The following is a 27,370-nucleotide window of genomic DNA, read 5'->3' on the forward strand; positions in this document are numbered from 1 at the left end:
CCAGCAATGCTTGCTGAATAGACTTTCTTTTTCCCCTTTTATGTCTTGCCTCCCTTGTCAAAGATTAATTGACCATAGGTGTCAGGGTTGATTTCCGGGTTCTCTATTCTGTTCCATTGGTCTGTCTGTCTGAGCAACGTGTTTTTATTTATTTTGTCTTTTTAGGGCCGCACCCGTGACACACGGAGGTTCCCAGGCTAGGGGTCGAATCGGAGCTGTAGCTCCTGCCTACACCACAGCCACAGCAGCGCGGGATCCAAGCTACGTCTGTGACCTGCACCACAGCTCACAGCAAGGCCAGGGATCGAACCCGCATCCTCCTGGATACTAGTCAGATTCGTTTCCACTTCACCACAAAGGGAACTCCAGCCACGTGTTTTTAATATCTTTTCAAAGATTTACCCAGGATATCATCTGTAGCTGCCGTTTGTCATTTTAGCTGCGTGATATGCCATTGTGTGAGCACGCCCCCCCCCCCCAGCCATTAACAGAACGAGCGATGAGGAACCTCCTTGCACGGCCTCCGGGTGTGTCTGCGAAGGGGGTCCTCAGGGGTCTGTCCAGTGTGTGGAAGGGCTGGCTCGGCACAGAGGGCCGCTGTTAAGCTCTGGTCTCTGTGCTCGTTCGTATTGACAGTGGACGGGGGGCTGGAGCAGGACAGATTTGCTTCCTGACTTAAAGTACTGCAGTGGTTCCCGGGCGCCTTGTCCCTGCCCTGGGCTGAAGCAATGAGGACCCACCGCATCAGCTGTCACCCCACAGCCCTGGAAACATCCGGAGATAAGGCCTCCGGGCGCTTGTCCCCTGTCCTCTGTGAGCGGACCCCCCTCCAGCCAGCGCGGAGCATCCTGGGTTCTCCCTCTTAGCCTTGGCAGTGGGGGCGAGAGTCTCCAGGACGGGCCTCTCCCGGGAGGCGGCTCCGGCCTCACTCTGCCGACGTGTCGCTCTCCCCTGGAGTTCCCACCATCGGGGCCGCCGCAACCTAACCGCCAAGTCCCAAGACGCGGAGACGTTTAGTCCAGGTCCCAAGTCTCAGTAGAATTTGCTGGGAGTGCCCTGACCTCGCAGAAGCGCGCTGGTTTCCCAGCAGCCCCAGACCGGCCAGGGTGCGAGCTCAGAGCACCCCACATCCGGCTGAGACTGGCTGCCGTCGGCCTCCTCGAAGCTCGCCAGCCCACGAGCTGCAAAACGGTATCTTGCCGCGGCTTTCGTTTGCATCCCTTAGATCATAACGGTTTTTTTATTTAAAAAAAATTTATTGAGGTTCCCGTGGTGGCTCAGCAGGCTAAGAGCCCGACCAGTATCCATGAGGATATGGATTTGATCCCTGGCCCCGCTCAGCGAGTTAAGGATCTGGCTTGGCCGTGACCTGTGATGGAGGTCGCAGATGCTGCTCAGATCCCGAGCTGCTCTGGCTGTGGTGGAGGCCGGCAGCTGCAGCGCTGATTCGTCCCCTCGCCTGGGAACCTCCATATGCTGCTGCGGCGGCCCTAAATATATACATATATATATATTTACTTTAATGGCCTCACCCGAGACATATGAACTTTTCCTGGGCAGGGGATTGAATCCGACCTGCAGCTGTGAGCTATGCTGCAGCTGTGGCAACGCCAGATCCCTCAACCCACTGTGCCAGGCTGGGGATCAAATCTGTTCTTCTGAAGGGACGCAAGCCGCTGTAGTCAGATTCTTCACCTGCTGTGCCACAGCGGGAACTCCTGGATCATAAAGATTTGATTTCCTCTTTGTTGTGGGGCCTACTGAAACCTTGGCCCATTTCTCTGTTGGGAGGTCTTTCTCTGATTGCTAGGCATTCTAGGCTCTGGCTCTCAGCTTTTGCTGATTACGTCTGTCCCATGAACGAACGCCCCCCAGTGTTCCACGTGCTGTGGCATCTTGATGAGCAGAAGTTCTTGACTTTAATGTCATCAGCTTTTTGCTTGCACTGTTTTTTTTGGTGTTTTTTGTTTGTTTGTTTGTTTTTTTGCTTTTTTTAGGGCTGCACCTGTAGCACATGGAGGTTCCCAGGCTAAGGGTCGAATCAAAGCTGCAGCGGCTGGCCTACACCACAGTCACAGCAAGGTGGTATCTGAGCCTTGTCTGTGACCTACACCGCAGTTCACGGCAATGCCAGATCCTTAACCCACTGAGTGAGGCCAGGGATTGAACCTGCAACCTCATGGTTCCTAGTTGGATTTGTTTCTGCTGCGTCACAGCGGGAACTCCTGATTTGCTGCTTTCTATATGCAGCTGCCTTGCCAAGGCTCCTTCTGTGTTTGTTAATCTTTGTCATCATGAGTGTGTTGAATTTTAGCCTCTCTTTTTTGGTTGTTTTTGGTTCATTGAGACAATCAATGGGCTTCCTCCTTTAAAATCCTAATTTGGCATATTACATTGATAGATTTTTGAATATTAAGCCAAGCTTGCATTGCTGAGATAAGCCTAACTTGTGGTTATCTTTTTATACACTTATGGATTTGGTTTGCTAGTATTTTTGCAAGTTTTTGAATCTGTGTTTTTGAGTGAAGCTGTCTTAGAGTTTTCCCTTCTCTCTTTGGTTTTGGTGTCAAGTTTATTCTAGCCTCGTAAAGTTGTAAAATCAATGGTGGCATTTTTTCCTGTCTTCCTCCCTTGCTTCTCCTTTTGGTGTATTGAATCTTTAATTTAAGAAGCCTTGTTAGAGATAAAATCCATTTTGTCTGTTATTAACATAGCTACGTAAGCTGTTGCTGAGTCGACCTTCATTTCTCCAGGCTGTGGTATCCACAGGTGGTAGATAATCGGAGGTTTTTCCTGACCCACTTTGGCATTTGGGCCATTCAAGAGTAGGGCTGGGGGAGTTCCTGTTGTGGCGCAGCAGAAACGAATCTGGCTAGTATCCATGAGGATGTGGGTGCAATCCCTGGTTTTGCTCATTGGGATCTGGTGTCGCCGTGAGCTATGGTATAGGTTGCAGAGGCAGCTTGGGTCTGGCGTTGCTGTGGCTGTGGTGTAGGCCAGCAGCTGTAGCTCCAATTCGACCCTGAGCCTGGGAACTTCCATATGCCACAGGTGCAAATGGAAGCAAAAAAAAAAAAAAAGTAAGATTGGAGTAAATTGGCAAATTCAATCCTTTTATATTTATTGGGATTAGTGGCCTACGTGGCGTCTTGGTCCCATGATGCTGCTGTGTACTTTCTGTGGATCTTTTTTCCTGGGCCCTCTCCTCCTGCCTTCCTGCCTTTGCTGTGTGCTCTGTTTTCCAGGTCGTTGGTTTGCTTGCTTCCTCCATCACCTCCTTTATTGGCTTGGAAATTACACCACATACCTTGTTTCGTTCTTGTAAATGTTTTCACCTTCCTTGACGGCCTGGCTCTTAGATGTTTATTGAATAAACGAACATATTCCTTTTTTGAAAGTTTATATGATTTTTTTCCATTACAGTTGATTTACAGTGTTCTGTCAATTTCTGCTGTGCCGCAAAGTGACCCAGTCATGCATGTACATGTTCTTCTCACATTATCCCTAGCATGTTCCATCACAAGTGCTAGATGCAGTTCCCTGTGCTACACAGCAGGATCTCATTGCTTATCTACTCCAAAGGCAACTATTTAAATCTATTAACCCCAAACCCTGTCCATCCCACTCTCTCCGCCTCGCCCTTGGCAACCGCAAGTCTGTTCTCCAAGTCTGCCAGTTTCTTTTCCGTGGAACGTTTCGGTTGTGCTGTATATTAGATTCAGATATAAGTGATATCGTACGGTTTTTGTCTTTCTCTTTTTGACTTTCTTCACTTAGTATGAGAGTCTCTCGTTGCATCCATGTTGCTGCAAATGGCATAGAAGCTTGTTCTTTTTATGGCTGAGTAGTATTCCATTGTGTACATACACCACTGCTTCCTAGTCCTTTCATCTGTCCATGGACGTCTAGGTTGTTTCCAAACATATTCCTTGATTTTCTGTCTCCATGTGAATGCCTTTCCTATACGTCCCCCTTTTCTTTCTTGAGCAGCAGACCCAGTCTCTGGTTCTTTCTCCAGAAGGATTTTCACTGTGGCAAGGAGCCCCCTCTTCAGCTCCCACACGATGCCCCTGAGTCACCTCTATGTTTGTCCAGTTTCGCATTGGAAATGGGATTTTGATTGTCAAGTGGGTTGGATGTGGGGCTTAGAATTCTTCCTGATGTGCAGGGTTTTGCAGGAACTGGCTCTCGTGGGTGTGCTCGTGATCCAGCTGCTGCCCCTCAGCCCCAGCCCACCTTCCGTGATGGGCCCGGGACTGGGGTCTGTGCCCTCGTCCCTGGGCTGGCTGGGTCCCCACCAGCTCTGCTCCAGCGAGCGGCAGGAGGAGCGGGTCCTGCAGTTCCTCCCACCACTGCCGCCCCTGAATCCGGTCTGTGGTTTCCCCGTTGGCCCCAGACCCCCACCATCGCCCGTGCCCCCTCCGAGGTCCAAGGTCTGGGTCCCAGCCCCGCCCACCTCATCTGGCAGCAGGGTTTAAACAGCTCCTGTTCCCGTGGGGTCCCGGCCGCCCCCCGCGGTGGCCGCCTCCTGGCTTCTCAGAGGCTCTCTCCGCCCTTTCCGCTCTCTGTACCTGCGAGGAGTTCGTCGTGAAACTCTGTCAAGCAGTCGGAGTGGCTTTGCTTTCTGGCCGCTGCGGACCGAGGCAACAGGAGGGCATGGATGTCAGCCGGAGGCCTTCCTCCTCAGACCCTCTCGGGACACTCTTCAGATGGTCTGGCCTCCGTCGGGAGCTCCACAGCCTCCTTGGCTGGGGCTTGCTGAGCACCTGCTCTGTGCCACGTGCTGTCCGGGGGACACGGCCACTGTCCCCCTGGGGCTTATGGGCTCGTGGTTACACCCTTGGGCTGGGAGTTTCCGGTTCTGATTGCGGTGCAGCGGGATCTGGGTCTGGCCCCGATTGCCTCGGGCCGTGTCACCCCACGCCGGCCCTTCTCTGGCTGCCCGTTCTCACCTGTAGATGGAGGAGGCTGTACTGGCCGGTCCAGGGGGTTGCTCGTGCGAAATGAGGCCTCCCCCTGGGCGTGGAGGGCTGGGCTCTGCCCTCGCTGCATCTGCTGGCTTTCTCCGCTGCAGGACTCTGCACCCTCTCGTTCTGAGGCGACCGTCCCAGACAGTGTCCAGGAGCGGAAGAACTCACCCAGAAGCCCATGCTGGTGGCCAGGCTGTGCTCTGGGGCGGGGAGGCGGAGCTGGGGGCTACGGCCGGCCTCGGCTGGGTGGCCCCCTCCCCTTCACAGGCAGTTGTGATGAGTTGCTTCCAATTTAAGAAGTGGAGTTCCCGTGGTGGCTCAGCAAAAATGAATCTGGAGTTCCCGTCGTGGCACAGTGGTCAACGAATCCGACTAGGAACCATGAGGTTGCGGGTTCGGTCCCTGCCCTTGCTCAGTGGGTTAAGGATCCAGCGTTGCCATGAGCTGTGGTGTAGGTCGCAGACGCGGCTCGGATCCCGCGTTGCTGTGGCTCTGGCGTAGGCCGGCGGCTACAGCTCTGATTCGACCCCTAGCCTGGGAACCTTCGTATGCCGTGGGAGCGGCCGAAGAAATGGCAAAAAGACAAAAAAAAAAAAAGAATCTGACTAGTATCTGTGAGGATGTGGGCTTGATTCCTGGCCTTGCTCTGTGGGCTAAGGATCTGGTGTTGCTGTGAGTTGTGGTGTGGGTTGCAGATGTGGCTTGGATCCCGCGTTGCTGTGGCTGTGGTGTAGGCTGGCAGCAACAGCTCCGATTCGACCCCTAGCCTGGGAACCTCCATATGCCATGGGTGTGGCTCTAAAAAGCAAAGAAAAAAAAAGGGTGGGGAAGAAAGAAAAAAAAGAAATAGAGTTGCCTTTGAAGAAAGCGGATTTTTAGGCCATTTTTACCATAATCCTTCCTGGGTTTTGTTTTTGTTTCTTTCTTTTTTCTTTTTTTTCTTTTTTTTTTTTTTTTTTTTTGCTATTTAAAGGCTGCATCAGAGGCACATGGAGGTTCCCAGGCTAGGAGTCGAGTCAGAACTGTGCTGCCGGCCTACAGCCACAGCCACAGTGATGCCAGATCCGCGCCGCGGCTGCAACCTCCACCCCAGCTCACGGCAGCGCCGGGTTCTTTAACCCCCTGAGCGAGGCCAGGGATGGAAACCACACCCTGTGGGTCCTAGTCGGGTTCGCTAATGGCCGAGCCGCAGAGGGAGCTCCCTGTTGCTGGTTCTTTTTGGCAATGGGATGCAGCGGCTTGATGCCCGTTCCCAGAGCAGGGATCGAACCTGGGCCGCAGCAGTGAATGTGCCAGATCCTAACCACTGGACTGCCGGGGGGCTCCCTACTGCTCAGCTCTGCCTGGGAGTGGATGATTCAGTGCCAGCAGGGTGCCCGTCAGGGCAGGCTTTCTAACAGCTCGTCCCTTCGCGCACTGGGGACCCATGAATAAAGGCGAAAGAGCCCCTGTGCTGGGATTGCTCAGGGCGGACCCCGCTGAGGACGGTGGGCGCACCGCCAGGCCCGAAGCTTCCCTCTGCCTGCCTCCCTGGCCTCGCTGCTTCCAGGCTGACGCTTTCAAACCCACTGAGGTCTGGCTCTGGCCTGGTGTCACCCTCCTGTGCGCCTGGCAGGCTTCGTGTCACCCTTTTTCCAGGTTGGGTATTGCCTTCCCCCACCGGCCTGGGGACCGTAGGTGGGCAGGCTCCCGGGCGCCGCCAGGGAAGGGTGCGTTGGCTGGGACAGTGTGCAGAGCGAATGAGTGTGTGCGGTGACGCCCCTGCTCCCAAGGACCCTTTGCTGGGGTGACAGTGCGTCTGAGACAGGCCTTGGGCATCTGTGCTCCCTGAGTCAGGTCCTCTGGCCCTCGGTCCCCCCATGTCTGGGTCCCTCCTCCTTCCATTCAGCCTGTGCCCCACTCTGGCTGCAGCGCGGTCTTTCTCCTGCCTCCTCCGCTTCCTAGCCCACCCTCTGTCCCTGGCAGCCTGGTCCCGCCTCCCCGGGAGCTGAGCTCTTTCTCAGTGTCCCTTCCAGGCCCACCGGTGGTGGCGTGCAGGCATTCCGTGTGGCATCTGGGGCCTCTCCGTGTGTGATGTGTCCAGACAGCCCTCAGCCTCTGTTACCATCCTGAGGACACCCTTGGGTGACCGACAGATCCTGAGTTCCTCAGATCCAGAAACCCGGCTTGTCGTCTCAGTGCCCAGGGGCCCCGTGCACGTGGTGGGCGCCCAGGAAATGCTTGTTGAGTTCCGTGAGGTGATGGGGAGCCTTGTGACTTGAAGGCAGTGGCCACTGGCACTCGCACTGCTTTTTAATACAGATGGAGGGAGCTCCCTGGTGGTGCGCTGGGCTAAGGATCCAGCTTTGCCGCCGTCGCGGGTCACTGTGGTTTTGCCGGTCACTGCAGTGGCTCATGTTTGATCACTGGCTTGGGGACTTCCACACGCCATGGGCGTGGCCAAAGATTAAAAATAAGAAATAAAGATGGATGGATTGCAGCTGTGGTGCTTGTGGCCCTGGGTCGGGCCAGAGGTGGGAGGCCAGGTTCTGGGTGTGGGCGCCCAGGTGAGCGGCCGTGGGGGCCAGGCCGGGGAAGGAGGAAGAGACCCTCGGGGGCCACTGTGACCTGGGGAGCACAGGCTGGTGGAGGGGGGATGGAGAGAGCTGGGGGATGGACGGAGAGGGGCTGAAAGGGCCATCCAGGAGTGACCGTTCCAGGGCTGAGGGCCCTAGTCGGGCAGCCCAGTGCTGTTGGCGGTGCAGACTTAGCTGGGGGGCTTTGCTGGGAGGCACAGAAGTGCTTCCTCCTTCTGCACAGAGTCCTCACCTGGGTGAGGAGCAGAGAGACCCCGAGGCCTCGGAGGCTTCAGGGCGCGTCTAACTTCCCTTCTGCCTGGAGCTCATTGCTCAGGAACCCAGAACCCTGGAATTGAAGATTTTCAGCTGAGATGCTTTTTGCCGCTGAGAGGTGATAGCTTCTTTGCTGGAGCCAGGCTCACATGTGGGGAGGTGTTGGCACAGTGACAGTGAATTAATTCTGGTCATTTCCCGGAGAAAGAATGAGATGTTCGGACGCTGGTTATTTCCTGCACTTGGGTTGCTTTGGTCTTCAGACACCATTGAATGTCTTGGGGGCCTCTCATTTCCTCCGATGCCTGTACCACTGCGTGAGAGCGCAAGCTCGCTGACAGCCAGCCTTCACGTCACCAACATGCCCACCCGGACTTCCCCAGCCGCGCATGTGCCTCTGCTGCCCTTGGACGTGGTGTTGAGGCTGGGCTCTGGGACGCACAGGTGGAAGGGACACAGAACATGCTCAGGGGCCCAGGATGACTCTTTCTCAACGGCGTTTTTCTGTTGTGGTGACACGCAGGGAACTTGAGATTGATCTGGACGGCCTTGAGGCCTCCTCTCTCCAGTCTCTCCCTGGCAGAATGTCATTCTCCCAAGAAGGTGACAACATCTTTTTCTTCATTCTAGGGCTCAAAGTTCGGGCGGGGCTTTGCCTTCGCCCCGCCGTCCCAGCGCGCCCCGGCTCGGAGATCCTTTGGGAGGTCCAGGAGGTTGAGTGTCACCCGCTCCCTCGATGACCTTGAGGTAATTTCATTTTACTTTGTTTACTCGCCAGGTTTTTAAAAATGAAAATCAAGAGTTCCCATTGGGGCACAGCGGAAACGAATCCGACTAGGAACCATGAGGTTGCAGGTTCCATCCCTGATCTCGCTCAGTGGGTTAAGGATCCGGCATTGCTATGAGCTGTGGTGTAGGTTGCAGACGCGGCTTGGATCTGGCACGGCTGTGGCTGTGGTGCAGGCCGGCAGCTACAGCTCTGATTGGACCCCTAGCCTGGGAACCTCCATAGGTCGCAGGTGCGGCCCTAAAAAGACAAAAGAGAAAAAAAAAAAAGAAAATCAATCCCACAGATGCGTCTCAACCTCCTTTGGGCCCTGCGTGTCCCCACCCCCTCCCCCTCCATGACCTCGAACTTCGGGAGGGGCGGGGCTTCTTCGCGCCCTGTGCTCCTCTATCTGCACGTTGTCACGCTGTGTCCCTTGCAGTCGTACACACCAGACGCCATCGCCGGCGCTGGATGTGAACTGGTTGATGCCTCACAAGAACTCTCTGGGGCCTGTCATCACCTGTTACTGAACCAAACTTGGGTCCATTCACCCAACTCACAGAAAAGCTGCCAATACCAAGTCACGACGAAGGAAAGGACAGTGTTTACTGCAGGTGCCCGGCAGGAGACGAGGCTGCTCCCCGGTGGCTTTCAGAGGAGGATGCGTGATCAGCCCCGCACAGCTCTCTGATTGGCTGGGGTGAGGTACAGAGTGATGTGTCGGGATTCTCAACCATCAACTTTCTGCTTCCAGCGGGTCTTGGGTCTCCGTGCAGGCGGGCGGCGTGCAGTGAACTTCTTCCACCTGCTCAGGGTCTCAGTGTCTGCAAAACAGCTCAAAGTCAGGGCTCAGGATATTATCTACAGCCCTTGAGGAGGAGCTGGAAGCCCTTGGCTTTGTTTTATGGCCAAACCATTATTATTTTGTCTTGCTTGACTGTTTTCTTTTGCTTCTGCATTTTCTCACTTCTCTGGTTAAATTTGCTCTTTGGAACTCAGGGAAGGCTTAGGGGGCTAAAGCTTTTCTGCAAACAAGAGGTGAGAGGTTGGGGGCCTGAAGCGGTGTCCCCTGGAAGGCCCTGCAGGGTCCTGCTGGGTTTCACACCTTTTACAGGTATGCTACTGCACAGGTACTCAGAGTACCATTTTGTATGCTCTTTCCTTTGCTTGACAACCCTTCAAAAGTGACTATGTTACCGCAGGGCAGTTTTAGGTTTGCAGGAAAGTTAAGCAGGGCGTTCAGAGAATCCCCACGTACTCCTGGTGTGCTGGGTACGTTACTCTTAGCGTAAGTTCATGGTGTGCGTGAGAGGTCACTGCTGCACACTCTAAAGGTTTGGACAGATGCGCGGGGTCACACAGGCACGGTTCACTGCCCCCCAGGCCTGTGTGCCCCACCTGTGCCTCCCCCCCGCACCCCACCCCTTGGCCGTCTCAGCCCTTCATTGTATTAGAATTTTACGCAACCGTACTTACCCTACCACTCTTAAAACATTGTGTCACATTTTCAAGATTTGCCCTGCGGTTTTAGTCGGATGTTTGGCTCGTGTGGCACTCAGTGACGCATAGGCCACCACTCTTTATCCCCCCTGTCCCCCCCCCCCCCACAGCTATTGTCGAGCACTCAGTGGCAAATGGCAACGGGCTTCTCTGAATGGAGGCACTTCCGCGGGTGCCGTGGTCCCAGTGCCTTGTACGTACCTGGGGCTCTGGGAGGTGTTCCAGGAGTGAGGGGCCTGTGACCCGCGGGGCCGGGCACTGCTCACTGTGGCTGTTCCCACTCAGGCCCTGGTCACTGGCAGGACAAGGGTCCATGCTGGCCCCCTGCTCACCCATCAGTGTCCCTTCCAGCCCATGACCGGCTGCAGTGGGCAATGCTGACCGTGAGGGCTGGGAGTGGGCCGAGGAAGCCAGGGGTGTAGGGAGGGGCCCAGGAGGAGGGAGATGAGAGCCTGGGGAGGGTCCTTGTCGGGAGGGGCCTTATTGGAGGGCTCTTGACGCAGGATGGGAGTTCAGAGTGCGAGACTAACTGGAAATGTCAGGTTGGTTTCTGTGTGTTTGGGTCACAGCCATGGCAGCCGGTCCCTACGGAGGCAGGGACCCGAGAGGCTGGGGAGGAGGAGCGGGGCCCGCCGTGGGAAGAGGGCCTCACGTGTGCCCAGGGCACAGCACCCCGAGCCCAGCTTCCAGGAGCTGCCCGCCTCGTCCTCCACTGGGCTGCTGACCCATGCTGAGCCGCCACCTCCGATGGGTTGCGGGCCTTTCTCCGTGCTCCCTCCTCAAGGCCCGGAGCCTGTGCTGGCCGCTCTCAGCAGAGCCCGCGCAGGTGGGGTCAGCAGCACTGGCAGTGCCCGGCTTGGACAGCAGGGGGCGCTGGGTCCACGCGGTTCCCTCTCTGGGAACTGGTCCAGGCTTCTCCACAGGGGCGGGTGGTGAGCGGGGGCTTTGAGCCGGTCCTCTGATGCTGAGGTTGAGGGAGTTGCTTTACACCAGACCTGCTCGGCTTGCTTCTAAGACTGCCCACTCGCAGCAGAGGCTGGCAGGGCCCCAGGTGCCCGCTTTGGCCACTGGTCTAATTTGGCTCCTTCCTTCCGGCCTCTGGCTCATCTTGGGACACGCTGGGCAGTTTACGGGATTCACATTATCCAGGATGGCGTCTAAGACATTTCAAAACAAGTTCTTTTTACCTATTTCTTGTTTGATATTTCGCTATTTCTAGGGGAGTTAACTGAGAAATTTTGTGTATTTTGCTCTTTTTTTCCCTTTGGCTGTGCCCGTGGCATGTAGATACTACCGGGCTAGGGAGTGAGTCTTTGCCAGAGCAGCTACCTGAGCCGCTGCAGTGACAACTCCAGGTCCTTAGCCTGCTGCTCCACCAGGGAGCTCCTTATTTTGGCCTTCCTTGTGCTAGTCAACTCTTTAAACTCTTTACATGGGAAATTATCTTAATTCTCTTTAAGATCCTGGTAACTCGGGGCATAGGCTAGGGTTTCTCAGGGCCCCTGGTGTCTCCTCATTCAGCGAATGTTTGCTGAGACATACTATGTGCCAGCTGTTATTCTGGGCCTGTGGATAGCAGTGCACTGACCCCAGCCCTTGCTCTGGGGAAGGATGTGCTGCACGTGAGGTGGGGGGGAGGCGGGGCCGGGGCCGGGCCGGCAGGAGGCAATTTTGGAAAGGGCCCCTCTGTTGGCTGAGCTGAGAGTGAGCACGGGGGTGCTGGGACAGGAAGGCGGCAGTTAGGGGGACCTTATGGGCTATGAGGTGGTCTGGGCGAGGGGCTGATGCGAGCCGGCCTCTGAGGTTGTCCTCGCTCACCCCCTTCTGTGACTTGAGCCTTTTGTGAAATGCTTGTCTGTCCCGTCCAGGCTGGCTGTGCCCAGGGTGGGGCAGAGACTCGTGAAGCCCTGGTGGGTCAGGGGTGTGAAGGTGAATTTGACCCTTTCCAGGACTGGTGTGGGGCGGGGGGTGGTGACGCGTGAGAGGCACCTGGGAGGCAGGTGATGGCTGTGAGGGGACCCAGAACTCAGGGGGAGTTCTTTGTTAGGTCCCCAGCCCTGGGATACAGCTCCCACGGGTGGTCCCCCTGCCTGACTCCCCTGTTCCTGCTGGTACGCCCTCTGCCTCCCTCTCCTCTGCCCTTCTGGCTGGACCCACATCCTCTGAGCTGCTCTGACCGGCCCTCACAGGGCTCTCCTCCCTGTTCCTGGCTCAGGACAGACTCCTGGGCAGGTGCCCACCAAGGGACGTAGCGTCTGAGCTCCCTCCAGCCCCGGGACTGGCCCCCGTGTGCCCTGAGAACCCCCGGCTTTCCAGCCCCTGCTCTCTTGCCAGGGTTGCCAGTAGTGTCGCTGACATCAGCCCAGGGGAAAGGGGGGGCCTGAGGCTGGAGACTGAGGGGGGCTCGGCCCCAGCTGGCGCTCCCGTGGCCTCCTGGCAGCGCCATACCCCAGGCCGCTGCCAGCCTTTCCTTCTCCCGCCCAAACGAGCACTTGCCACGTTTGTTGGGGCAGCGCTGGCCCTGGTCCCCAGCCAGTGAGGAGGGCGATGGTGGGCGTGGCTGGTGCTCAGAGTGTCCTGGTCACTGGCTTCCGGGAGCTGTGGGAACCTCTCCTCCCCCAGGAGGCAGCCAGGCCCCGGCAGCCTAGGGCGCCGGCCAGCACAGGGGTCGTGGTTGGATTCCTGCCCCACCCTCTGCTTGCCCTGTGGGCAGACTGGCAGCCAAGGAGGAGACAGCAAGCTCCAAAGAGACAGAAGAATCCAGAGGCGACAGCCACACGTGGATCCTGACGGGCCCGGGCTGCTTTTTGGGCTAAATGCGATAACACACGCATGCTGCTTCTGCAGGGACACGGGTATTTCCATCCGAAACGATCAAAATAAAGGCAAGCGTGGCACCCAAGTGGTGGCCTGGGCGGCTTAGCTCCTGGGCGCTGGTTCTCCCAGGTCCCAGCGGGAGGTTCTCTGCTGGTCTGTGGGCCTGGCCCGTCCTGCAGTCCCTTTCCGTGCCTGATCCCTGGGGGTCGTCCCCAGGGTGGGCTTTTGGGGCTAGGATGCTGCTCTGTGCTCTGGCCAGGAGGCCGCTGCCAAACCCTGTCAGTCAGTACAGGCCCCGCGGGAGCCCGTGAGAACGGCTCGTGAGTCACGGCTCAGCTGACCATGGTGAAAACCCCCTGGTTATCTTTCCAGATGTGTGTGTGTGTGTGTGTGTGTGTGTGTGCGCACACAAGGTGAGGCTGGGCAGGGGAGTGTGAGCTTGGGGAGGACAGTGAGGTCCTTGTGTCCAGCGTGTCCGCCCGCAGGCCTGGCCGGGCCTGTCCCTGCCCTGCAGTCCTCCGGCACGTACCTCCCAGCCTCAAGGCTGCTGGGGGGGGAGTGAAGGTGACGTCCCTGTGCCAGAGGTCCGTTTGTAAGGGCGCCCCCTACTCCCCATCAAGGCGAGGCCCAAGGACAGGCTCTGAGCACGCCCCCCCCCCCCCGCCCAGACCAGGTGGGCAACATGGGACCCCAGGAGCTGGAAGGAGTGGCTTCTTGTGTTCTGGAGCCTCCCCTCCAGGGAGGGGCAGCCTCCCATCCTCCCCCCGGCCAGGCCCAGGCCACCGTCTCCTCCTCCTGGAAGGTCCATCCCAGCCCCCAGAGCCAGGCTCAGTGGTCGTGGTGGTGGCAGCCACAAGGGTGGCTGTGGTGGCCTCTGCTCCTTCGCTGTCCCTGCCTCCACACGGTCATTGTGTGCGGGTCTCCTGAGGGCAGCTGTCCCAGGAAGCTGAACCGGGGCCCCCTCGTTTGTGAATGTCCCCCCTGGGCAGTGTGGTGTGTTTCTGCAGTAAACACAGCCCGTGGCCGTGTCACAGATTCCGTTCACTGGACGCCGATGCTGGCTGAGGGCACGTTTCTCCCGCGGAAGGCAAAGGGGGGGCGGGCTTGTTGCCTTCTGGCTGGCGGCCTGACCCCACACCAGGGCTGTCATCCCTCGAGCTGGCCCCGGGCACGGTGCCTGCAGCCGTGGGCAGGGTGCTTCCTGAGGCCCAGTCCGTCCAACACACTGGAACGAGGGGTTCCTGGAGCCCTTCCGAGGAGCCCCTGGCACCTGCTGCTGAGACATCTTGGCGGCAAAGGCCCTTGGGGTGAGCAGTGTACCCCAGACCTCCCCAAAGCCAGGTAGTTTAGCTTAGCCGTCATGCCTAGCTTCTGGAAGCAGTTTCCTCCGCATTCCTGCTTCCTTTTTAAAACCGGGACCTGCGCGGCTCCCTCCCGTGCAGGTTGGGTCGGGTGTTGGAAGGCAGGCAGAGCAGATGGTGGAACAGAGGTGGGTGCCCGAGACGGGTTTTAGGAATAGGGCCGATTCCGAGGGCCGGCGGCACACGCGTGCGCACGGAGGCTTATAATAGACCCGTCAGCCGCTGTAATTAAGGCTTGGAACTGCAGCGCGGCCGCGCAGCACATCCTCTGCAGCTGCCGTGCTGAGAAACCGCCCCTCTCAGCTCCAGTTTGGTTCTTCTGATTCCGTAGAGGAAATACTTTGAAAATGATCTCACAGCGTGATTTGTGTAAACGGCTTTTTTTTCTTTGTATGAGACAATCGAGATAGAGTCTGAATCCCTGGCAGGCGCCGCTTCCTGCAGTGTCCTGTTGCCATGGGTTACGAGGGGCGCGGACTGGAAGCCCAGCCGCAGGGTCTTTAAACTTTCTGGCGGGCGCAGGCGTGCGGCGGGCTCCGCCGTGTGTGTTAGGTCTGCGCGCCTGTGTGTGTCGCAAGTTTTCCTGACTTAAGATGAATCTGGAGAAAGCGCTGCCAGAGGAGACTCAGATTTTAAACAGTCAGCAGGTAAGTTAACGCCATGTAACTCTTAAAGAGAATTATTGTAAGGCCACCCGGCTTCTGGGCTACTGCTTTTTTTCTGCCTGTTTAGTAGCTCGTAAGTGTAAACTCTGAAGATGTCTTTCTTGTGTCTCCATCGTGGAGCCCGGAGTGAGTTTGGGGAGGTCAAAGCCCGGTTCTGCAACCACAGCCCACCACCCAGAGCCTGGCCGGGTGGGGGGCCGGCTGTGCTGGGTCCGGGCCAGCCTCTCGGGGGACACTGCCTGCGTTCCAGTCAGCCGTACAGAAAACAGCGATGCTTTTCTGGTCCCTGCGTGGTAATTGTAGCAGACTGTGAAGATAAGTGAATTAATTTTGTCGAGAGATTAAATTTCCACTGGATAATTGCATTAAAGCCGAACATACTCTTTAAATTACTGTTCTATGTCGAACTTCTCTTTTTAAAGTTGAAGCAGAGTTGGTTTACGAGGCTGTGTTAGTCTCAGGTGCAGAGCCAAGTGATTCGGTTACATCTGTCTCGCATTTTTAAATGTCACGAGTCGGTGCTTCATATACACACATAGGGAACCACTGGCAATCGTATTTAGTGATTGATCCGTGTCTGCGCTTCTAAGGTTGAACTTACTATAATTTTAAACCTTTAAACCTTTTTAAAGAGGTTTGAGATGAAATAAAAAGAATAATTTCTGCACTCCCCTTGGATCATAAAACTGTAGCCCCCCGATTCTCAGGGCAGAGCCTCCTTGCCTGCCTGCTTGCACCTCTCACAAGCGTCCTATCTAAATAAATCTATTTCTTGCCTAAATAATAATAGTAATAGTAACAATAATTTTTATGTTCCTCCCGCGGCTGTGCTGTGTGAATGTCAAGGCAAAAATAAAGGAAAATTATTTATAGAAGATTGTCACTAATTGCTGGGTACCGATTTAAATTCATTCTCTTCTGCGAGGTGTTTCATCTTGATATGCTCTCCTGATATCGAAGGAGAATCTTCCAGAGGGAGGGGCAGGAGAAACTCCTTACTCCGAAGTGACTGGTTTGGATGTTGGGTTTAGAAAAATGACAGCGTCATTCCTTTTAACCGGAAAGGAGAAATGAGTCTGCTAGACAGGTCAAGAATTAGGCTGCAGCAGCAAGGGCAGATTTTGATGGGTTTTAAAAATATTTAGCATGTATTTTGAAAACCCCTTGTAACTAGCAAGGCTGCCTTGAGAGGGTGGGGACCGGCTTTGATGTTTACGAGCGTGCTTGCTGCGTGCCTGCCTCTGGCCGTCACCAGGCAGGAGCGGTCACTGTTCCTGTAGATTCTACCTCGTGTGCTGCTGGAAAAGGGAACTTCGGGTCTGTTGTGCCCGTGGACCGGGTCACCATTAGTCATTTGTACCTGTGTGTAGGCAGCATTTCTGTTGCCATAGCATATAAAGGTAAGGTTTAGAAAATTTTGTTCTTTGAGTGAATGAAAAAAGATCACTAGAAATCTGCCTTTGTACGTGCCTGTATAATTTGGATTCCTTTTGAAATTCCTCAGACTCTCAACCCAGCAAGTAAGTGTTCACAAGGTCTGGTCGGTGTGGCCACGGTTTAAGCCGGGGGCAGCAGGCAGGTGCAGTCCTGCAGTCTGACAGGTGGGAAAGGGGGCGGAATGTGCTGAGGCCTCCAGGGCAGAGAGGAAGGGCCCAGGGCGAGCCCGCCCCGGCCCCGCAGTGCGGATGCGCTGGGGAAGCCTGCTGTGGGAGCCTCCTTTCACGGGAGAGGAGGCTCTGCAGCCTTCGCTGGGGCCACGTCCTGTAACCGCTACGGAGCACGGAGGGAGGCCAAGGAACCCCCGCCCTGTCCCGCCCACGTGAACCTGTCATTTAAAAACAAGATCCAGCACAAGTGACTTTGAACTTTATGGGCCCCTGTGCCCCAGCAACACCACCGCCCCCCCCCCCCCACCCCGCTGTGTTTCCACCACTTCACGAGGAGCAGTTCAGCCCGAGATGCTGGCGAGAGGGGGACCGGGGACCCAGGAGACCAGGGCGGCTGTCACAGGAAGAGAAGGCTTTCTGTGTGGACCCCTGCGTGGCGCCCTGCGGTGTCTGACCCGGCTCTCCCTGGGCTGGACCACGTCAGGCCCTCCTGTGTGTCCTGGGCGTGACTACAGACCCCCAGGGTGGCAGGTGGCGGGGCCTGGCTCTCAGGCAGTCTTCGTGTGGGTTGTGAGTGGACTGTGAGGGTCTGTGGGCCTCTCTGCCCAGGCCGGGCTCCGGGCTGCAAGGGTACCAGGAAAGAGCTGCTGATGCCAGGGGGCTTTTCCCTTCTGGCGCTGGGCTCTTCGTGGGATGGAGAAGGAAAGCTTGCCCCGTGAGAAGGTGCTAAATCCTCTTCTCTGGGAGTCGCTGAGCGGAGAGGTGTTAGGACCGGGGGCGGTCAAGGCTGCGGGGCGCCGCCGCTGGGGGGGATGGCGCCCCCAACCCCACTGCAGGTCCCAGGGAAGAAAGACGGGAGGCAGAGCACAGACAGGAAGATGCTTCCCTCCCTCCCTGCGTGGGGCAGTGGGGAAGGCACACCAGGACCCCCTCGTGGTGCCGGGGGCGGGCGGGAGGGGTGCTGAGCTCGCGCGTCGGGGGGCTGCTGCGTCCGGGCGCCCGGCCCTCTGCCGTCTCTCCAGGATGAGGGCCTTTCACATTTGACTGAGCTTCCCTTTCGAGGCCGGGCGAGCTGTCTTGCGCTCACCCACCTCTCCCCCACGTGGGCCTCTCCTGCTCCCGCTGCCCCGGGGGGGGGGGGGCCCTGATCGGAGCCCGCGGGCAGCCCCTCGTGCGGGCGCACCTCTGCCCTGGCCTCTTCCAGCCGAAAGCGTCGGCCTGGCTGGATGGCTGTGTTTACCAGCTTGGTGTGTGGGCTGCACGGATTCTTTCTCACTCCCTGAGCCTGTTATCTGTCTTAGAAGAAGGCCTCCTGGTAGACTTAAGGGACGCTGTCCTCAGGTTTCTATTTTCACACCTTCCTGTTTTTTCCTTAAAGAGATTCTCACCTTGACCTGGGCTCTGCCTGCGTCACTCTCTTCCTCCCACGTGGCTGCACGCGGCTCCTTTCTCCTGCGTCCTGGGGGTGAGCTCTTCTCCCCCCGCCCCCCTCCACTCCCCTCCACCCCCTTCACCCCCCTCCACCCCCATCCCCCTCCACCCCTCTCCATTCCTCTCCACCCCCTTCAACCCCCTTCATCCCCTCCACCCCCATCCCCCTCCATTCCCCACCACCCCCCTCCATCCCTCTCCACCCCCTTCACCCCCTTCACCCCTCTCCACTCCCTACCATCCCCCTCCACCTCCCTCCACCCGCCTCCATCCCCCCTCCACCTCCCTCCACCCCCTCCACCCCATCCCCCTCCACCTCCCTCCACCGCCTCCATCCCCCTCCACCCCCTTCACCCCCCTTCACCCGTCTCCACTCCCCCCTGCCCCCTCCATCTCCCTCCATCCCCCTCCACCCCCATCCCCCTCCATCCCATCCCTATGTGGCAGCTGGGCCCCTCTCCTGCAGTGTTGGGGTCTGTGCGCCCCAACGCCCCCTGCCACATGGAGGCTGCCCTGCCCAGCCTGCCCTCAGACCCAGGGGTTTTGTCCTCACCTGCTCCCACCTGGTCCCAACCCCAGAGCCCTGCGGTCAGCAGGCCCCTGGCCCCCACCCTCCGAGACCCGAGACCCGCCAGGTCTGCCTGACTTTAAGCTTCTTCAGCCCCCTCCCCGCCCACCGGCCCCCCTGCCTGGAGCCTGGGGCTCTGTCTCCAGCGGCAGGTGGCCGAGGGAACACCGAGTCAGGTCCTCAGTGCCACACGCTCTGGTGGTACTTGCCCCCCGGCCGGCAGGCTCAATGTTTCTGGATTGAGCTCCAGCCCCTGACATGAGTGCAGGTTTGTGGCGGCCACCCTGCTTCTGGAGGAGGCCGGCCCAAGTGGGTGCTCAGCCAGTGTTTCCTCGGCACGTGGCAGCCATTCCAGCAATTTTGCACCTGCCCGGGCACAGGCTCCAGCTCGGGGCTCACCTCTGTGGGCAGAGGTGTGGAAGCAGCAGCTGTATCTCGGCCTTTACGAGAAAACGCTTCCTGGGGTTGGGCTGCCACGGGGTTGAGAGCGGGGCCTTGGGTTCCGGTCTGCAGCACACAAGCCAGTGGGCTCTTTACCCAGAGGGGCTCCTGTACTCGGCGCCGCTTCCTCCCAAAACCTCCCTGGACTGGCCCATGGGCACGCTATCGTGACGGTCACCCCGCACCCCTGAGACATCGCGCCTGGCCTGGTCTGCGTGGTCAGACCCTGTATTTCTCAACCAGGGCTGCCCATGGGGAGGGCTCCAGTCTTCCCTCCGGCAGGAGGGTCAGGGGGCCCGTGTGTGAAGTCAGGCATCTCCCTTGAACCCCTGGCCCCGTGTGGAGCCTGTGCCACCTCGGCCGTGTTACCTCGGACTCGGGGAAGCTTTTGTAATGAATTGGGTGAAACGTAGCTGTTAAATTCTTAGGGTTTTCCATCTCTTCTGATTTTACTGGAGATGGAAGAGTTCCTTGGGGTTGTGCAAGCGCACACACACACGCATACACGTGCACACGCGCGCCTGCATGCGCGCCCACACGAACTGAAGGGAGAAGCCACTCTGCACCCGGCCCTCTGCCAGGTCTGACTGAGGCCCTCGCTTGCCCCCGCCCCCCACGCAGGGCCCCAGCCCTCCCTGTGCCCTCCCTGTGCCCAGCCGCCTTGGTTGTTGGGCAGCCCTGGACGCACCCGCGGTGCTGTGAACATCACGGTTTGAGCTGGAACCTGCCTGCACATGAGCTCTGGGGCCCGTCGTGTCTGAAACTGCTGGAAAGAGGTCGTGCAGCTGTGTGTGCAAGGCCGTGGCCCTGGGTGGGATGGGTCGTGGGCACTGCCCCTTTTAAAGCTCAGGCTGCAGGGCTGTGGGAGGTCACTCCTGTGTCCCCTAACCAGGGGTCCTGGGGGGAGGTTGTCCTGTGTCCTGTGTCCCCTAACTGGACCCCTTCGGGGTCGTGGTCGGGGTGAAGACCTGAGCCTGCTGGCGGAGGGCAGGCTGGCGTGTGGGCGGGGCCAGCAGAGTGGCCCCCCCCCACCCCTTGGGGTCTTCGCAGCCCCACTTGACCTGTTCTCTCCTCTGCTCCACCCAGCGAGGAGTCGCCGTAAAACTTAGATGACCAAGGTCTTAAAAGGTCAGATAAATATAAACTAGACGATGCAAATTGGATTGTTTTTCATCCTTAGGATTATTTAAATTTCTTCTCTTTTTTCCAAATATTTGATGTTTTTGGGCAAGTTGCAGGCCTTTGGTTTCTTATTTAAGAGCCAGAGATAGTTATTTAATATTTCTTTTAATTGAAAAAAACTGTTTTTGGCTGTGCCAGTGGCTTGAAGACGTTCCCAGGCCAGGGGCTGAATCTGAGCTACAGCAGCAACAATGCTGGATCCCTAACCCACTAGGCTACCAGAGAACTCCCTTAAAAATTTTTAAAATTATTTTAAAATTACTTAATGTATTTATTTAAAATATTTCTTATATTTGAGGTAGGCAATTTTGTCAGTGGCTCAAAATCCAAAACTGAAAATTTATATAACTGTATATTACAATGTATCAGAGTGATTAAGAAATGCCGTGTTGTAATATCTGCCGTCATCCGATGTTGCCAGCAGCATTGGCCTTGATGAATCAGAACCAGGTAGCCCTCTTCACAGGAAGCATCAAAAACTTTCAAAGTGTCCATTCAGAATAAAATATCCATGCATGTGTGTGGTCCAGACAAATTTCCTGCTGGAAATAAATCCAAATCAGTTTCCACTGAATTATCGGGTCTAAGAGGCTGACCCGAGGAGCGGAGATTGTTTGAACTGAAATTACTGATCTAAGATACTTTGTAAGTTTCTTTAAAACAAATGCATTCACATTAGTGTCAACTCCAGTCTTGGAGATGTATTGTAGGAGTTTTTAGAGCTGTTTGCTAGAGTAGATGTTTACATCGTAAGCACAGAAAAATGCTCCTTTTCGGGATCTTTTCACAGCAGCATGTCTTTTGCAGCTGCACCTTTTGTAAGTACAGCACGTCGACACAGGAATTGCGGACGAACTCAGCAAGGACAGGCTAAGGAAATCACATCACTAATACAAATGATACTGCGTATCAGAACCAAAATGGAAAGTGTGAAGATTGAATTCATAAAAACGCTTCCAAGGATGCCGGGCAGTTTGGGAGTGGAGTGCCTGCTTTGAGTCTCTTGGGGCTGCAGTGGTCTTCCTTTCCTTGGGGGGGGGGGTTCTTGAGGAAGAGGCTGTGGGCGATTCAGAACCGGTCCTATTTTGGAGAGCTTCCCCAGTCAGCCAGGATGCGCTCGGAAAAACACAAACCAGGCTTCAAAGGGGTCATTGGTCAGAACTGGACATGTCAGTCCAAGGCAAGTGGAAGTGATGTGGGGGTTGCCTGCCTTCCCCCTGACGCTGCTGTCGGCAGGTCGCTTGGTGGCACCTCCTCATCCGCCCCCACGCCAAGCGCTGGCCCCGGGGGAAGCCCAAGGCCTCCGCTTTCCGCCCGTCGCCACCTCCCCCTCCCCTCTCCTGTGACGGCACCTGCCAGGTGCCCCCTCCTCTTAGAATGAAGCCCCTTCTCCAAAGGGCCGGGGGCTCGGACTGACCAGGCATCCGGATACCAGATGTCGGCTCCTGTGACGGCCCAGCTCCCAGGCGCGTACTTTTAAGGAGAAGGAATGGTGGGTGGTGAACGGGAGAGTCAGGCTGATGACGACTCCACTGCCTTTATTTTAAATGGAGTGATCTGCTCGGGAAGTTCTTCTCCAGAAGTCTGTGAGCTTGGAGGGGCAGTTCTCGAGAGTTCCCTTCGTGGCACAGCGGAAACAAATCTGACTGGCATCCATGAGGACAAAGGTTCGATCCCTGGCTTCGCTCAGTGGGTTAAGGATCTGGCGTTGTCATGAGCCGTGGTGTAGGTCGCAGACATGGCTCGGATCGGGCGGTGCTGGGGCTGTGGTGCAGGCCGGCAGCTGTAGCGTTGATTTGACCCCTAGCCCGGGAACCTCCATATACCAAGGGTGCGGCCCTAAAAAAAAGCAAAAAATGAAATAAAATAAAGTATGTCTCCACAGAGCTTCACCTTGGTGAAGGTTGGGAGAGGAACACTTGCCAGGGAAGCCATTTGTGAAGCGGGGTGGCGGTGGGGGGCCACGGGGAAGGGCCGACCATCTGGCTCCCGGTGGTCCTCCCACGTGGATTTATGTTCGGAGCCGTCCCAGCGTGAGCTTGCCTTTCATCAAGGGTCTCTGTGCAGAACTTAGGGCCTTGGGTGGGTGGGGGTGTCCTGACCTCTGTGTCCTTCCTGGCCCCCGGGAGAACCCGCAGCCTGCAGGGGCTGCCAGTCTGGGGCTCCACAGATGCCTAGAACTTTCTTTAGTGTCTTGGGCTTGGACAGTGCTCTTGGCGCGGCTGCGCAGGCCGGGGAAGGGGGGGAAGAACATGGTCCGAGGCTGCGACTTGGAGACTCTGAGTCCTCCTGGAAACTGCTGGACACCCGCGGCTGGAACCCGGGATGCCTCTTCCTGGTGGGCGTCCCGGAGGAGTCCCCGGAGGGCTGGCCTGGGGCGTGGGTACAATCTGCGTAGCGGCTCTGCTACCTACTCCACTGCTCGCTGGGTCCTTAACCCACTGAGGGAGGCCAGAGAGGGAACCTGCAGCCTCCTGGTTCCTAGTCAGATTCGTTTTCACTGTGCCACGACGGGAACAGCTCCTCTCACTTCTTTTGAAGCAGCAGAGTATTAAAAAGTATGTTTGTTTCTCTACTCACTTCACAGTTTCTCTGTGAATCTAAAACTGTTCTAAAAGCACTTTTGTAGTCCTTACCTGGTTCTGTTCGCCCCCAGGCGAGCCCCTGCAGACGCGCCGAGCCCAGCCCTGCTCTCAGCCGCCACCTTCTTTTGGCTTTGGGGACATTCCACTCCCCTCGATCTCGAGTTTCAGCTCACTTGGGGGACGTGTGTGGAGATTTTTTTAGTGCATTTTGTTCACTCTGCTAAAGCTTCAGCCTTCAGGATTTTGTTTGTTTAGGGCCATACCTATGGCACATGGAGGTTCCCAGGCTAGGGGTCAAATCGGAGCTGTAGCTGCTGGTCTACACCACAGCCACAGCAACTCGAGACCCAAGCTACATCTGCGACCTATGGTGCAGCTTGAAACAACACCAAATCCTTAACCCACTGAGTGAGGCCAGGGATCAAACCCGCATCCTCATGGATACTAGTCGGGTTTGTTTCGGCTGAGCCGCGGCGGGAACTCCTCAGCCTTCAGTTTGAATCGTGATTGTAGCATAAAGTGAACCATGCCCTTCATATTGATGGATTTTGCATTTTATGACTTATTTTTCAGAACTTATTATGGACAGTAGTTCTGATTTTCTGTATGGCCTTGCAGATTTTCTGGGTTTTTTTGGCTGCGCCTGTAGCAAGTGCAAGTTCTCAGGCCAGGAATCAAACCCGTGTCACAGCAGCAACCTGAGCTGGATCCTTCAACCACTGAGCCACCAGGGAGCTCTCAGATTCACTCTCCTAATCTCAGGGGAGTAACTCGCCTTTGCTGCTGTGTGCTCTGTCACATAGTCGTAGGCAGTGGCTGTGAGTGTAGGAAGAAGGACACCTTTCTGGTGAGGCGTCAGCTCCGAGAAGGAGACCACCGCCACCTCCCTCGTGAAAACCAGACCCTTGGCTCCTGAGGGCTGGTCACTGAGCGTTGGCTCCCTGGGGTCTGCCCTTTGCCCACCTGTCTGGCAAGAGGAACGCTTAAGAGCTGGAGGGAATTCCCGCCACGCTCGTGGTTCGCGAACCCGACTAGTATCCATGAGGACTCGGGTTGGATCCCTGGCCTCGCTCAGTGGGTTAAGGCTCCAATGTTGCCGTGAGCTGTGGTGGAGGTCGCAGACGCGGCTCAGATCCCTAATTGCGGTGGCTGTGGTGCAGGCCGGCAGCTACAGCTCTGATTGGACCCCTGGCCTGGGAACCTCCATATGCTGTGGGTGCAGCTCTAAAAAGCAAAAAAAGAAACCAAAAGAGAGAAAGAAAGCTTCAAAGCTGGAGCCACAGTGACGTGTCTTTTACTATTGAGAAAATGCGAGAGGTGCCAGGACGCAGTTCCAGAGTTTTCCTCTCACAGATCTCGTGATGGGTTGAAGCCGAGACAAGCCCTGTGCTCGAGCCACCTGGAAGCTGCTTCCTCCCCCTGCCGGGCAGGGGTGGGGGCTCCCTCGTCTTGTGGTGTAAGTCCCACCAGTGAGGGGCCGAGACCAAGTCCGCTCAGAAGGAGTGTCCCTGCCCTCATACAGGCCAGGAGGCGAGGCCCGCGGGTCCTGGCGCTGGCAGTGGGAAGGCCAAACAGTAGCAGGGGATGCAATTGACACGGTGGCTCTTTTCAGATTTCAGACCACTGTCCCAGGGTGGAGGGGGCTTTACTGGAAGCCAGCTGACCCCGGAAACCTCTGACCCTCACGCCCTGGGGTCCTGGGAGGCTTCCTCGCTGGGTAAAGACACGAGGGCAGCTTGCCCCCCCAGTGCCATGTGCCCCGCCTCGCTGCCTTGGGGCCCCACCTGGCACTGCCCTCAGGCTGTGCCTGTGCTGTGACCAGGACACCCCAATGAGTGGCCCCTGCACTGAACCCACGCCCCTTCTGCTGCCAAGTCTTCCTGGTGTCTGGGCCCCTGCCCGGCTCCTCCCCAGTCCTCTCCCTCCGGTCCCAGGTGGCCCCCCTCGGAGTGTCTGACCAGCATGCGTGGCCCCGGGTCCTGCCCCGCTGTCCCAGCGGCATTCGACTCTGATCACCGGCTCCTCCCTGCCGCCCCTGCCGCCCCAGCCCGTCCCATCCTGCTCGGCTTGTTTGTTCTTGTCCTCGGGGCCCCTGAGCAGCACCTCCTCTCTGCAGCCTCTTCCAGATGCTCCTTGGACCCCCTCACCTGCCTGCTCCCAGCTGGCCCGCCCCCCTCTGCCACCACCACCACCACTGGGCGGCTTCACCTCGGGCGGGCCTGGGTCCTGGGTGCAGCGCCCGCCCGGCCGGCTGTGGGCGGGGTGCTGGCCTCCCGGATGGGTAGAGCTGTCCTCACTGAGCTTGTTGCTAAGGCTGCGATGTCAGACGTGCTGGGATTTGTTCTCTCCCAGTGGAGACGGGGCGAGGGCGGGGGCGGGGCTCGCCCAGGAAGCCAGGGACGCCTGCCTGGGCGTCGGGGCTCCGGGACACCAGCTCCGGGAACGGGACACCCGGGGTCTCTGGCCTTGTCCCTCCCGTGGACGTGCTGGCTCCTGACCTGTCATGCGGCATCATTAACTCATGTCTCTCTCTCTTTTCTTTCAGTCTGCAACTGTGTCTGATGGTGGTAAGTCACAATTTCTGACGTATATTTTTATTATTTTTAATGAAGTTTTCTGATTGTGGGAATGCGTTTGCTGTTGACTCACTCATCAACCATGCTCTCCCCGCATCCCGGGGGGCCTGGTCGCAGCCAGCCTGGGGGCCTCCGGTGGCTGGGACGTGTGTTTGGGGAGCAGTGTGTGGCAAGGACACGCTCGGCGTGACCTGCGCTGGCAAGTTGGAACCTGCCGGCCCGGTGGTAGAACCGGCTTTTGAACCAGCAGCTGGAGATCTCAACGCTCTGGCTGAATTTGTGCAATTCTGGAAATTCGAGCGAGACGTCTCCGTTGCTGAATTTCCTTCCCTTCTGGGGCAAAGTTGAGTAGGTGACTGGAGAGCTGTGGGGCGAAGGGGTGGGAAGCTTCCTCTCTGTTTCCCAGCGACTCTGCTCGTGGGTATCCGTGGAAGGGACTGGCCGGAGAGGAGGTGGCCGGATGTCGCCTTTCCCTAGGGCGGTTCTCCGATGTGGCCCCTATCACTGGAGTTCAGGGACTGCTTTATAAACACACCCAAGCGACTTGCAGTTTCTTCCGAATGGTCCTTATTTCTTATGATAATCATCAAAGCTTTTTTGCTCACGGGTTTCGTTTTGTTTCTTTTCCATGTGTTCTGAATTAACCTGTTCTGTGTCTTGAGAGTTGAATTTTAAAATTTGTCACGATGCATCCATGCTTTCTCTTCGTTTATATGCTGCCTGTGGGCTCCACATTCTACCAGCGCTGTGCCCTCTTTATGTGAGTGACAGAGAAACCAGGTGTAGCTTTCTTGACACTTTTTATGGTCCCACACCTGCCGACTGCAGTTACGGGCGTTAGAAAGGGGTCTGGGGGAGTTCCCATCGTGGCGCAGTGGAAACAACCCGACTAGGAACCATGAGGTTTCGGGTTCGATTCCTGGCCTTGCTCAGTGGGTTAAGGACCCGGCGTTGCCGTGAGCTGTGGTGTAGGTTGCAGACGCGGCTCGGATCCCGCGTTGCTGTGGCTCTGGCGTAGGCCGGCGGCTGTAGCTCCGATTGGACCCCTAGCCTGGGAACCTCCATGTGCCGCGAGTGCGGCCCTAAAAAGCAGAAAATAGAAAGGGGGCGGGCCTGGTACACGGGGTGGGGAGGGCCCAGAGCCCTACATTCCTGTAGGGGAGGGTTAGGGCCCAGAGCTGTGTGTGTGTGTGTGTGTGTGTGTGTGTGTGTGTTGGGGGGTAGGCCTCAGAGCCCGGTCCGTGGGGGGGTGGGGAGTAGGGCCTAGAGCCCCGTCTGTTGGGAGGGGGTTTAAAGTCCGGAGCCCAATATGGAGGAGGTGGACGGGCGGGCCCAGAGCCTTGTCTTTTGGGAGGGGGTGGGCCCGGAGCCCTGCCGACCTGGAGGGTGTGCTTGTCCCTCGCTGCCAGTTAGGGTCACAGCCCAGCCGTGGGAAATGGGAGAAGGGGCTGGTCTCTGAAGCTGAGAGCGAACGGGTCCTGAAGTTTGCATTCGGGGATTTATTTTTTAATAAAAGGAATTCTGTTTCCTCGCTTCTGCACAGTGATAATCATTTCATTTCATCCGTCTTAAGTTAGGAACGGGGAAAACTTGCTTCATGAAAGGAAATAAGAGCTGTAACCAGACCCGGGATAAAAGCGGGTGAGGACAGCGCTCTGTTGGCACTGACCTCGCTGCTCTGCCCTAGTCTGCCTGAAGGCGCTCACTTCTCACAGACTATACCGTCCGAGAAGCTGCGTATGCTCCATTTAATCATAAATACTAAGCTTTATTCATCTCTAAAGGTTTCTGCCGTCAGCAGTAGGAGCCCGGGGAGTTTTATTACGCAGAGTCCATTGACAGGTTTTAAAAAGCTAAACTTCCCAAGCGTGGGGAGCCCCTGGCTCACAGCCCTGAGTCCCCTCTGAGGAAGCGGTGTCCTGGCTGGTGGCAGTGGTCCCCCAGCCTGGGGGGGCTCCCCACCCACTTTAGACCTGGTGCCCCTAGGCCGGGCTGCTCTCCCTGTGGGTCCCTCTGCAGCGGGGCGGGGAGGGGACAGGTCACTATTTCAGGGGTGCACCCTGGATT

At 57.0% G+C, this 27,370-nt stretch overlaps 1 protein-coding gene across 4 annotated transcripts in view; it reads left to right on the plus strand.

Moving 5' to 3' along the window:
• The window catches only part of RGS12 (regulator of G protein signaling 12), a 113,086-nt gene that overhangs the window by 37,254 nt on the left and 48,462 nt on the right, over window positions 1-27,370 (plus strand). For all 4 annotated transcript variants that reach the window (XM_047797939.1, XM_047797940.1, XM_047797941.1 and 1 more), the window contains 2 exons: window positions 8,432-8,548; window positions 25,273-25,294. In XM_047797939.1, coding sequence (XP_047653895.1) covers window positions 8,432-8,548; window positions 25,273-25,294 — 139 coding nt within the window. The remainder of the gene's footprint in view (window positions 1-8,431; window positions 8,549-25,272; window positions 25,295-27,370) is intronic.

This window comes from Phacochoerus africanus, chromosome 10 (assembly GCF_016906955.1).
Source record: "Phacochoerus africanus isolate WHEZ1 chromosome 10, ROS_Pafr_v1, whole genome shotgun sequence".
Lineage (NCBI taxonomy): Eukaryota > Metazoa > Chordata > Mammalia > Artiodactyla > Suidae > Phacochoerus > Phacochoerus africanus.